The following is a 13,932-nucleotide window of genomic DNA, read 5'->3' as shown; positions in this document are numbered from 1 at the left end:
GTACCTTTTAGATGTTTCCTGGATGAAAATCGAAAAATAAAATAAAATAATGCATGCCGCCATTACACGTCATCTCTCTGCTGGTTCTGTGAGAAACACTGAGTCTCTGACGAGCTTCTATGACGAATGAATAATAATTTCTGTTTTGGCCAATGGGTTTGACCCATGGGGGCGAATCACAGTTTTTGATTATTTTATTGGCTTAAAATTCTGTAAACAACTCAAAGAACGAATGACTGCACTGCCCAGAGTCTTCCGGGTTCAAATCTGTGGGAATTGCGCAAATCGGCCAATCACAGGCTGTGTTAGGTACCCCTACTTTACATCCATTGTATGAAATGCTGCGTATCATAGAACCCCACATTTTCCAGATCATTACTGATCTTTCCCTCAGAACAATCATGTGTGAAGGGAATGTATGATATGTAAGACTTCATAATAAAGAAGCTAAATTATCAAGTAAAGTTAAATTGAAGAGATGGGGCCTTTGCTCAGTATTGCTGTAATTTACATCCTACAATTGCCATGTAGGTTTACAGATATTTTGCTTTCACTTCAACCAGATACGACCGCAGTGAGACTGGTCAACTCTAACAGCAGCTGCTCTGGCAGAGTGGAGCTCTTCCACAACGGCAATTGGGGGACGATGTGTGACGACGTTTGGGATGTGAATGACGCTAAAGTGGTGTGTTGCCAGCTGGGCTGTGGCAGGGCTCTGTCGGCACCAAGAAGGGCACGTTTTGGACAAGGCAGTGGACCAATCTGGCTGGATGACCTTCAGTGTTCAGGAACTGAGTCGTCACTAACTGACTGTACACACAGTGGATTAGGAATCCACAACTGTGGTCATTCTGAGGATGCTGGTGTCGTCTGTAAAGGTAACTTTGTAGATTGACACATTTTCTTTTTTGTGTTTCAATAAAACTGGACAATTACTAAAACAAAAACATGGTTATTAATTTAACCTCGCAGGTTTGCAGTAGAAGGACATCTGTTAACACAACCATTGGACCAATAACCTGTGTATGATTTTTATATATATATCCCAGGTATCAGAGCTGACGTCTGAGCACAGTGACCTGTTCTGAATTTATAACCTTTTCTTTTTGTCTTGATCTTTAGGGGAGGACTGACCGAATGCTGTGTGTGTGTGCATAGATTTAAATTTATACGAAATGACATCAAGAGTATACAAAAATAAAATCAATATTCACACTCATATTTCATTCAATCATTTCTACTCTGCTCAAAATCAACATATTTGGTGTCATTACTTGATATCTAAGCTTTTTTAGCTGTTCTGCACCCTTGCAAAATGAACCCGCGTTTAATGTGGCGTACATGGAGACAAGACTATCGCACATGCACAAACGCACCCTAACTTAGGTGAGGGACTAGCACAGGCTAACTAACATGCTAAAAATTACACATCCTTCAGTAACATTTAGCCAACAGATTTAGCATGAAACGACTCCTTAAAACCTACCGATTTTGATGCCCAGGAGCCAGAAAATACTAGGAAATGCTATCGTATTCGTGTATCTAGCACTACACGATCAGTCTTAATACAATACTTAACCACTGAACTACAACATGAAACTGTTGGGGTCAAAATCTAAATGACTGCTAATGTGTGCTTACAAAGTCTGGTGTCCTGATGTGGTCCTCGTTGTGTGAACTTCCTCTGACATTAAGCGCCACAGCTGTTTAGTCTATCCGAAAGGATGCTCGGCACTGCTTGTAATGATAAATAAAGTTGTAGACGGCTTCAGTACTTCATGGCGTCGTCCCACTATAAAAGTGACCTTTGTACTAGAACTAATTGTTAGTGTCCAGATATGTAACTGTATGAAGGCAATTGGTGTGTGTTATCCTTTTGTGACGTATATTGCCTGTGACACCGTTTACTTAGTATAAATATCAGAGGCTCAGAGACGGATCTCCGAGCATCCTTGATCCACGTATACTGTATGTGAATCAACTCTGTCTCCTTCTTTGCAAAGAATAAATGTCCTGTTTAATGATTGTTACCACGGCTCGAGTGAATTTTTCTAACAAACGCATTAGCCTTCTCCAAAATGATTGTGTAAATGTTTCTCCCGAAGTTATTCATTTGATATTTTGTGCATTTTGCATGTCAGAAGTTACGAGCAGCTCGAGCCAAGCTCATGTTACAGGACTCTGTTTGAAATTGCCGGTGGACAGATGTCACTAACCCAAGAAAACCGAAAAAATTATGAGGCAGGCAAACTATGAGAACTGTCATTTGTTTGGCAGACTAAAGGCAGGTCATTGATATACAAGCTAAACAAAATGGTTTAGCTTGTGAGTATTATTGTGACTTGGAGGAGTTGATTCATTTAGGCTGACATATTCTTCATTACACAGCCAGGTTTCAATAAGACAAAATAAATCAATCTGACATTTAATAGTCCACATTTAATCATCCTGTTTTGTTGCATTAGTATTAACTTGGATTAGGTTATTTTGTTTAACACCTCGGCTGTTTACTTTTGATTTAAGTGGCCGTGAGGCAGACAGTCTCTATATGGTTTTGGGTGGGTAACTGCTCTAATGGAAGCGCAGAGAAGTGTGTACACACTGTTTACTTAATAAAATATCTATCACCTGTTGATTTAGTAATCTTCAAATGTCATTGAGAAATACATTTTGCCACACAACATATTTGCATTACACAGAGCCATGGATGCAAAGCAACAGCAACACTGGATAGTTGGACAACAAACACTTTCAGAAATTCTTCCCATGCAGAACAATAACGGCAGTAGATGCAAACAAAGTTTGCATACAAAAAGGCAGTTTAATTTACCATATGCATCAACTATTAAAATATGTCACTTTTAATGTGCAAGAATCTTGTTACATTACTTTACATCTGTGTCAAGGTCAAACTTTTACATTTGATCAAATCTATCAATTTGAGCATATTTTTTTGGCATTTAAATATGTATTGGTTTTAGAAATGTTTGGTACATGGCAAAAAGGACTTCAATCCAGGGACACTACATGGTGTAAGAAATAAAAATACATAAATAATAAGTGGCACATACAAAAGGGAAGAATTCAGTTTACAATAACATAAGTCACAGAAAATGTTTGGCTACTTCATCGATCTTTATATAAGTCCATAAACGGTTCCAGGAGGAAGCTTGAGGCCAAACTCCAGCAGAACAACGTGAAGGAGGTGTGGACAGGGATGAAGCCGATTACTGGCTTCAAGGTTGGAGGGAGACAACCAGGGGGCTCCCTGGAGAGGGCAAACGAGCTAAACTGTTTCTTCAATAGGTTTAGTTCATAGCCCTCATCTGTCTCCTCCTCACACCTTACCTTCCAAACACCTTGGCTGCCTCCCCACCTGATGGCATCAGCCCCAGGGTCCTGAAGAGCTGCGCCATCCAGCTGTCTGATGTCCTGCAACATCTCTACAACCTGAGCCTGAAGCAGGAGGAAGCCCCGGTGCTGTGGAAGACGTCGTGCCTGGTCCCTGTACCAAAGAAGACGACCCCATCTGGCCTCAATGATTACCGACCAGTTGCCCTCACATCTCATGTGATGATGGTGCTGGAGAGGCTGGTCTTGGCCCACCTCCGGCCGCAGGTGAGATCCTCACTGGACCCTCTGCAATTTGCATACCAGCCTCGTGTGGGAGTGGACGACGCCATCATCTACCTGCTGCAACGAGCTCAGTCGCACCTGGATGGAACCAGTGGCTCTGTAAGAATCACTTTCTTTGATTTCTCCAGTGCATTCAACACCATCCAACCAGTGCTGCTGAGTGAGAAGCTGCGGGTGGTGGGGGTAGACACGTCCACCGTCTCCTGGATCACTTACTACCTCACGGGCAAACCACAGTTTGTCCGACTGGGCAGTGTGCTGTCTGATACGGGGGTCAGTGGTACTGGAGCCCCACAGGGAACTGTTCTGTCTCCCTTCCTGTTCACCTTGTACACCACTGACTTCCAGTACAACTCGGGGTCATGCCATCTGCAGAAGTTCTCTGATGACTCTGCAGTGGTCGGGTATGTAAGGGACGGACGGGAGGAGTACAGGGCAGTAGTGGGTGACTTTGTGGAGTGGGCCGGTTGAAATCACCTGATTCTGAACATGGCCAAGACCAGAGAGATCTTGGTCGAACCGCTGAGAGTTCTGGGAGAGGATGTGGACATGGTGGAGGAGTACAAGTACCTGGGTGTCTCCATTGACAACAGACTGAACTGGAAGACCAACATCAACGATGTGTACAAGAAGGGGATAAGTCGACTCTTTTTCTTGAGGAAACTTCGATCCTTCGACATGTGCAGCAAGATGTTGGAGATGTTCTACCAGTCTGTTGTGGCCAGTGCACTTTACTTCTCCGTAGTCTGCTGGGGGAGCAGCATTGGAGCCGGAGACACCAACAGACTTAATTAACTGGTTAAGAAGGCCGGCTCCATCATTGGCTGCAAACAAGACTATCTGGAACAGGTGGTGGAGAGGAGGACACTGAAGAAACTATTATCCATATTGGATAACCTGGACCACCCTCTCCACCACCTACTGCAGGGACAGTGGAGCACTTTCTCCAACAGACTGATCCAGCTCCACTGTCACAAGGACAGATACAGGAGAACATTCCTGCCCTCTGCATTAAGCCTGTATAATAAATCCCCTCTGGCCAAATTAATCACACGACATATAACATCATTACACTGTTTGTTTGTTTTTAATCTTTGCACTATTGTTTAGTTAGTTCATTTTAATATTAGTCTATTTCATTGTATATATTGTGCATTTTTATATTTAATATTTTTTACTCTGTTATTGTTATTGCTTTACCTGTACCATAAATGCTGCTGTAGCGAAGAAATGTCCCCTTCCGGGATTATTAAAGTATCTATCTATCTCTCATCTTAGCAAGAGAGAGAGTTCCCCCATGTGGACTGACAGGTGTACTGCATGCTTTCAATCTGTCCCTGGGTTTCATATCCATATTGCTCCCTGTAGTTAAAGCTACCCTGAGGAGGGTTTTGTTGACAAAGTTGTTGCCATCCAGTGTTTCTCCCCCAAAACAGCTTCTGTGTATCCCTGAGCCCTTAACACACTGAATGTGTTTCCTTCTTCAGAGAACATTTGCAAAGCACGCAGGTATTTTCTAACACAGCTGCTCATCTTGTGTACGAATGGGAGAGTTTCATGCCCATCCAAGCTTTGGAAGTGCTCAAACTGTCAACCACATAACATGACCAGTGCGGAAAATGAATTTAGAGTTACTGCTGTTGCCCCTTTTACTTTGAACCTAAAACCAACCTTAGCCCTACCCCAACCAGCTTTCTCTGTGATGCCTAACCATAACATATCCTAAGCTATGATCCCATCACGGCAAAAGGTGTGACAAAATAACAACTCTATGGCAGGACTGCATGTGTGTCTTGAGATATATATATGTGTGTGTGTGTGTATATATATATATATATATATATATATATATACGTATATATGTTAGCATTTTTGGATGTGAGAGTCAAAGTCCGCGCTCGGCATAGTAACTCTATGCCATCCATAGGGGCGTCCCAAATGAGGGGCCTTATTTGTAAACATTACAGAAAAAAAGGAAACGACATAACGACAAAGCCTCTTAAATAGGCCCTATTTCCTGGGTTGCCTGCAACATCACCAAGCTATTAGTTAGACTTACCTGAGTAAGTTATAGCGAGTGATATTGACCGTGAAACATGATACGACTACCCCAAACTTTAATACTTTTAATTAGGGAAAGTTAGAAAGACTATTCAAGTGTTTGGGGAATAACCTGCAATATGTGTTTGAGAAATACCCTTTCTTTTAAGTTTCTTACATAGTTACCGTTGAGGCAGACTAGTGTTCGCTATCTTTGGATGATAGTAATGTATGCTAATTTGATAAATAGCAAAAGTGAATGCCGTATACTCCCACCTTAAATTCTTTAGGAAAAGATGGAAAGACTGATTGGGGAATAACCTTCAACATCATTTTGAGCAAGTGCAGTTTGTCTTTTAAGCGTGATCTAAATAGCTTAATCCCAAAGGCAGAAAGCTAAGCGGTGGCTGTGTGAGAGTGTAAACTCAATGATTGGTGGTGGAATTGGCTGCGATGCCAAGGGGCATCTGCAGTCTGTAGAATCAGAGTTCTACTGCAGTCTTTCGCAAAAAGACAGATGGAAATGGTTATTTATATTACTCAAGTTATCCTCCACACAGACTGAAAAAGAAGCCTGCCATTTAGTCAATTGTTAAGATTAAAAATAATGTGTCACTCTGATGGAGAATTTGAGAGAAAGGCTCAAATTCATCAGGAATTTTTAAACAAGTTTGTCTAAAATTCGATGTAGCTCTATGTAAGGCTACATTTTTAAAGAAAAAAAAAATGTTTTTCCTTGTTTGAACTGTATCAATTGTAATACCCATACTCAAAGGGAATCCGTTGTTACATCCCCAAATACATTTTTTTAAAGTAAGGGTTAGAATCACATGTAGGACCACACAGGTAATGTTCCTCTTAAGATGTCCTTTTTGGGTTTCTGCTATGTGGGCAAGACAAAAAGGGAGTAGAGAATCAGGATTACTGTGCATTTAAGGAGCATCAAAGATAGATAGATAGATAGATAGATAGATAGATAGATAGATAGATAGATAGATAGATGGATAGATGGATAGATGGATAGATGGATAGATGGATGGATAGATAGATAGATAGATAGATAGATAGATAGATAGATAGATAGATAGATGGATGTATACTTTATTCATCCCCAGGGGGAAATTTGTTTGTAGCAGCAGCAAACGAAGTTACAGAGTAAACATACAAATATTAAGTATGAAAATGCTCAATATATACAATACAATAAAATAACAGAGCAGAATATAATAAATGTAAATAAAATACAAAATGCACAGTATATATAATAACTAACTAGGTAAAAAACAGTAGCGCAAGGATCACCAACAGCAAACAGTGTAGCGGTGTTGTAGTCAATTGAAGGATGATTTGGCCAGAGGTGATTTATTATACAGGCTTAATGCAGAGGGCAGGAATGTTCTCCTGTATCTGTCCTTGTGACAGCGGAGCTGGATCAGTCTGTTGGAGAAAGTGCTCCGCTGTCCCTGCAGTAGAGGATGGTCCGGGTTATCCAATAGTTTCTTCAGTGTCCTCCTCTCCACCACCTGTTCCAGATAGTCTTGTTTGCAGCCAATGATGGAGCCGGCCTTCTTAACCAGTTAATTAAGTCTGTTGGTGTCTCCGGCTCCAATGCTGCTCCCCCAGCAGACTACGGAGAAGTAAAGTGCACTGGCCACAACAGACTGGTAGAACATCTCCAACATCTTGCTGCACATGTCGAAGGATCGAAGTTTCCTCAAGAAAAAGAGTTGACTCATCCCCTTCTTGTACACAGCGTTGATGTTGGTCTTCCAGTTCAGTCTGTTGTCGATGGAGACACCCAGGAACTTGTACTCCTCCACCATGTCCACCTCCTCTCCCAGAACTCTCAGCGGTTGTGGAGTCATCGTCTTCCTCCTGAAGTCCACCACCATCTCTGTGGTCTTAGCCACGTTCAGTAGCAGGTGATTTCAACCGGCCCACTCCACAAAGTCATCCACTACTGCCCTGTACTCCTCTTAATACAGTAATAAAAAAATACAGATGAGAGGTCTCCTTTAGCCATTTTTTTTCCTGCTGGCCATGGAGTTTGTAGTCTACTGTGTATTTAGGCTTTTAGGCCAGTGTTGAGGGGAGGAGATAGGAAGGGGAAACTTCTTATTTCCTCCCAAGAGGCTCATTGGATACGTCACTTACAGACCGATTCTTATTTTCAGGTTATTATGCACTAAAGAAAAGATACTTATGAATAGTCTATTCTACTCATGCCAATAGATCCCCGAAGTGCTGCACACTGTCCCTTAAATGATAAATTGCTGCTGTCCTGTTTGTTTTCGTGATTACAGATGATGATTACAGTATTATTGTATTTATGTGCATTTCCTCATTGTTTATGATCATGTTGCTCTACAATTCTCATCTCATCTTTCAAAATCAGTCATTTATTTGATTTTATGTATTCAATTATTTGGTTAGAAATGGAATATTTGACATGACCCTGGCTGGTTCAACAATTGCTTTTGAAAAGAATTGTCAGTTTTTTATTAAATTCATTTTAAAACACATTTTTATTTTGAGCCCCTTTTGAAAATATTATCTTCACAAATGTAAATGGACTAAAAAAAGAAACAACACATACAATTGTTCAAAAATAAATATCAGAAACTATATTGACACACAACATGGACTAAAGAATAGTAAAGCAATGAAAACAGTAGAATATGTAATATTTTTTAGTAACCCTGTAAACAGTTTTGTCCTGTCCTCTCTTTTTTTCTACGTTTTCTTTTGAAGATGATTGTATAACTTAAACATGACACTATAAAGATCTTTTTCAATTTTCATACATCAAAATTATTTTTGCAACCAGAAGTCGCCCCCTGCTGGTCATTTGAAGAATGAATGCAAATGTAAGGCACTTCCGCATTGGCATCAGAAACCGGAGATTGCCGCTTGCGTGTAGACGCACAGATACAGAGTGTGCAGGATAAGCCAGCAACGTAGCAAAGGCCGAGCCTCGCTGTTTCAATGGCACTTTTAATACAGCCAATGCTAACACTGCTCCAGTACGGCAACTTGGAAGGGACATACAGAGGCAAGTTCTTCCGAAGTTTATCGCACAGGCGCTATTCACTGATATTACATACACAGACAAACCTGACAAACACTGACAATTCCCTTGCATCCCCTTCAGTACTATTGGCTAATGACTTACCTAGGCTAAGTAAAATCAAATGCTTCCCTTTACCCGCTGTGGTTCTCGTTCATTTACAGCCGTATACGTAGTTCCATAATTTCTGACCGCCATGGCCCGAAATAAATACAGACGATTCAATTCAGTGGGACAATGCCATTAATAAAAGAAGTCCTCATTTTCTACCAAGCCCAGGGGACGTGAATCCAACGCTGCCTTCAAGGGCTGTAGGACATGTCGGCTTCACGTCAAAGCGCACATTTATCCCTTCAAAGGTGCGAGCCTTAATCACACCCAGAATCGTGAGCAACGCAGTCCAGTGAACAAATATTTATTTAGCGCTTAAAAATGTTTGCTTATGTGTATTGAAGATGTAGCGTAAGCCACTGTGGGGTCCAGCTGCTTTTTACTTCGCACTTTTAATTTTAGTTTTTGATTCAGGCTCATTTCTGCCGACAGATCATTGCAGGGACTCATATTGTAGATGTCCCATTACCCTATAGCTGTCACCGTGGCAGCATCACTGTAATTGGTCTGTTGAGTCAGTGGGGTGTGTAAATAACAACTTTTGGAAAGTGGCTTTGTGTTACACGGACGTTATGACTCTGAAGCTCCCCTGCAATACCATAGCAATTTCAGGGGTTGTTGTTTTTTTTTGGGGGGGGGGGGGGTTCAAACGTCAGCTCGAGTTCGGATCGATAACAAGGATTTACGAGCAGTACTTGAAGGAGGCATGATGCTGCGCGCGTAATGGATTTCCCCAGCACTGCTGCACGTCGGGGACCGGGAGCTGCAGCCGCAGCAGCAGTCCGGCCACGTTAAAATCTGCTCCACCGCTGGATGCCAGTGACCTTGGCCAGCGGTGATAACGCCCCTCACTCTTGTATATTTTTTTTTTTGCTTTTCTATTCATCATGGCATCGCTGGACGGGCCGGACGAGGTTCGCGTGTTGCAGCGGGGGAGATCTCAGAGTGACCCGAGCAGCATCACCGAGGTCCGCTTGGGTGAAGCGCACAGAGCAGGTAAAGAGGAGAGGAAGGGGGGGTGACATATGTCATCTGCTCATTAGTTTGTGCCTTTTGGCAGGTGGTGGTTAGATGGGAGACACATCACACGATGTCGGGGGACCGATCCCACTGAATTCGAAGGATGTGTGCTGTAAACGTGCGTCATTTAACGTCCCCTAACGTTGCATATTGGCTACTCGCTGCTGCTGAGCTGTGCTGGGCTGTAAGGCCTTATATGTAACAATAATGTCAACGAATCAAAGGGATTCGTGTCATGCAACATGACGAGATCGTATCCAACTGGTGTCGTACGAGTCCATGTTCATTTGATGGCATTGATAGCATGCATAGCTTTTCTGTTTTTTGGTCTTCTGCAGACCCTAACTGGCAGTGGTAGCTATAACCCTGATGTCACCCGTTGCCAAGTTCCTCCCCATATTATTAAGCTGCGAGTGACAGCCCTAAATCAAACTTAACTGTTGTGAAATGAAAAACCTTCACATCAAAGCTGAATGTCCTCCTCATATGTTTTATGTCTTTTGCAGCAGCAGCATGGAAAGATAGAATGTACAACTTGTTTCCATGGCGATTCCAAATGGTAGAAGGCAGCACTTGGCTCTGCAACTGTGAGCCGACATGGCCGACATGGTGTTTGTCTGCTCCACTTACTGATCTTTTCTTCTTCTTTTTTGTTTCCTCAATACACCCTGGTGATGTACAGCAGCCAGCCATTGAAAGCGAAATGCCACTTAGACTGTGAATCGTGTCTCTATTCGCGAGCTGGGATTTCATGTCCCCCCCCTACTGGGAATCGCTGGGGCAGGCGCTCACCGTTGCTCAGCAGCTACCGATCAGCTGGTGTGAGATTTACTGTTTTTGGAAAGGTATTGAACGGTGGATCGATATACGAAAGCACCATGAATCACTCATTTTGACTTGCAGGCCCTCGACGGACGCTGTATGCCAGGAGTCATCATCACTGCATTGGTTACAGTGTGTCAGCAGACGAGATGAACAGAGAAGTTGATAGTGTAGCTGCTGTATCTTCACAGAATGAGGGGCTCGGTTACTGAGTCATTGTCTGACGTGTGTGGGGGGTTGCAGTGTGTGAGACAGGAGTCTTGGCTTCATATTGTAGCAACACTATCACTTCCACTTGTGTGTGTGTGTGTGTGTGTGTGACGTTACAGTCTGTTTGACAAGGGGCCGGCTATCTTTAGATACGAGGGCCACAGGATCTTCTCTTGCCGTCGGCGAATGTTGTTGCCTCGGATTTAGCATCCAGCGCCTGTCAGGTTGTCGCCGTTGTTATGGTTACGTAACACCGTTGGTGTGTGTGTGCGCAACTCTGAGACAACCCTTCCAGGATTGCCATGTGATGTGTCGTTCATTGCGATTTTCAAACTTAACAAAGTTTGAAAAAAACCCAGATTTCCTCCAAAGCTGACGTTTCCCGGGCTCGGGCATCGCAGCAGTGACCCCCCCCCCCCCCCCCCCCCCCCCCTTTTCGCAGCCCTGGCAGCCCCTACTGCGGCTTGGATCCTAGCACTTTAAGAACCATCTCCAGAAATAAAGGGGAGGGTGACATTATCGTGGCACCCGGCTGGGCAGTGTCACAGTGAATCAGCTGCACGGTAGACCGGCCTTCAGATGCAGATGACTCCCTCCTCCGTCGTGATGCTCGGGTAGCGCACGTAGGGAAGACAAGTAAGCGTTTTTGTTTACGGCACAAGGTCGCAGCCGGAACGGGACAAAAATCCCTCGTCGTCTGTGCTGAGACTCGGGCACTCGCTTTTCTATGCTTTCACATCAGATTGTCATGCTGCCATTCTCTGCTGTACCAACCTGACACAGCAGACTTATAACACAACAATGTGCGGTGGATTAAGAATCCCTTCATGTGGACTTCTGGAGTTTCATTCGAAGCGAGCGATAAGCAGCCACCTTGTTTCAGCACATCCAGGTCACATCACTAACTCTGTAAGAGATGATGCTTTGATGAACGCTTGAGCCCCAAGGCGGAGAACTCAGGCTGCATTCAAATGTTGGCATATAGGCTGGCAGTTGGCAAGACCGGATATGTGTTTCTCTCATCAGGAGAGAGACGGCGGCGACTCTTAACGCGCCTTCAAACAGAACTTGGCGGAGCGACTCCAATTCAGTCCAACTTCTACAGTCGGCTGGCAGTGAAGACGAGTGTGATTTTATTAGAAAATGAAGCCAAAACTGGTGTATCCACTTGAGTTTAATGCATCAATTCATCAGGCAGTATTAAATAATAATAACTGTACAATATATTCCCAATGAATTGGTTTGGCTCGCATTTGTAATCAATATATAATATGCAATGTGTCATATTCAGAAAAGTGTCATATTGCACCTGCTTTGAACTGAACTTAAAAGCTGCAATAAGTGGGTTTTTTTAACGCGTTGATTTGGTTTTGTGGCCCACAACTTGACTGTTTTTTTTATTTCAATCTCATTGCTCTCATTGCACCAAACAGAAGGCAGGCACACTGTAAAAAAAAACCCCGTAAAAAAGGGTCAAATGACTGGCAGCAACGGCTGCCAAACAAAAACCGTAAAATTAAGGTAAAATATCTTAATTCAAATAAAGGGCGAAAAACACAAATTTACGGAAATTTTCATTGAAGGTTTTGCAGTGAAACACTGTTGTTTTACAGATTTTTCCTGTATTATTACAATCGAACACCTTCAATAAAGGGATATCACTAAAAATTCTGCAGTGAAACACTGTTATTTTACAGATTTGTCCTGTATTATTAAGATCAAACACCTTCAATAAAGTGATACCACTAAAAGTTATGCAGTGAAACACTGTTATTTTACAGATCTTTCCTGTATTATTAAGATCAAACACCTTCAATAAAGTGATATCACTAACAGTTCTGCAGTGAAACACTGTTATTTTACAGATTTGTCCTGTATTATTAAGATCAAACACCTTCAATAAAGTGATATCACTAAAAGTTATGCAGTGAAACACTGTTATTTTACAGATCTTTCCTGTATTATTACAATCAAACACCTTCAATAAAGGGATATCACAAAAAATTCTGCAGTGAAACACTGTTATTTTACAGATTTGTCCTGTATTATTAAGATCAAACACCTTCAATAAAGTGATATCACTAAAAGTTATGCAGTGAAACACTGTTATTTTACAGATCTTTCCCGTATTATTAAGATCAAACACCTTCAATAAAGTGATATCACTAAAAGTTATGCAGTGAAACACTGTTATTTTACAGATCTTTCCTGTATTATTACAATCAAACACCTTCAATAAAGGGATATCACTAAAAATTCTGCAGTGAAACACTGTTATTTTACAGATTTGTCCTGTATTATTAAGATCAAACACCTTCAATAAAGTGATACCACTAAAAGTTATGCAGTGAAACACTGTTATTTTACAGATCTTTCCTGTATTATTAAGATCAAACACCTTCAATAAAGTGATATCACTAACAGTTCTGCAGTGAAACACTGTTATTTTACAGATTTGTCCTGTATTATTAAGATCAAACACCTTCAATAAAGTGATATCACTAAAAGTTATGCAGTGAAACACTGTTATTTTACAGATCTTTCCTATATTATTACAATCAAACACCTTCAATAAAGGGATATCACTAAAAATTCTGCAGTGAAACACTGTTATTTTACAGATTTGTCCTGTATTATTAAGATCAAACACCTTCAATAAAGGGATATCACTAAAAGTTATGCAGTGAAACACTGTTATTTTACAGATCTTTCCCGTATTATTAAGATCAAACACCTTCAATAAAGTGATATCACTAACAGTTCTGCAGTGAAACACTGTTATTTTACAGATTTTTACAGAATTATTACGATCAAACACCTTCAATAAAGTGTTAACACATTCTCAATTCCCATGAAACAAGCTTTTCAGATTACTGTGAAAAATACAAAATAAATTGATACATCTACAAGACTTTCAATGTTTCAATTAAACTAGGGGTTGGAAACTTAATTATAAATAAAGTACACACCACTATTGATTTTAAAACAATTTTATTTAATGTATTTAGATGAAAATTTACAAAATC

At 41.5% G+C, this 13,932-nt stretch overlaps 1 protein-coding gene across 1 annotated transcript in view; it reads left to right on the top strand.

Moving 5' to 3' along the window:
- Positions 1 to 9,741: 9,741 nt before the first annotated feature.
- The window catches only part of phactr3b (phosphatase and actin regulator 3b), a gene marked incomplete at its 5' end in the record, with an annotated part of 54,049 nt that continues 49,858 nt past the window's right edge, over positions 9,742 to 13,932 (top strand). The window contains one exon of the mRNA XM_079185803.1: positions 9,742 to 9,850. Coding sequence (XP_079041929.1) covers positions 9,742 to 9,850 — 109 coding nt within the window. The remainder of the gene's footprint in view (positions 9,851 to 13,932) is intronic.

Source organism: Pholis gunnellus, assembly GCF_910591455.1.
Source record: "Pholis gunnellus genome assembly, chromosome: 3".
NCBI lineage: Eukaryota > Metazoa > Chordata > Actinopteri > Perciformes > Pholidae > Pholis > Pholis gunnellus.
The sequence above is the reverse complement of the archived record's forward strand: the minus strand, read 5'-3'. Positions and strand labels throughout refer to the sequence as shown.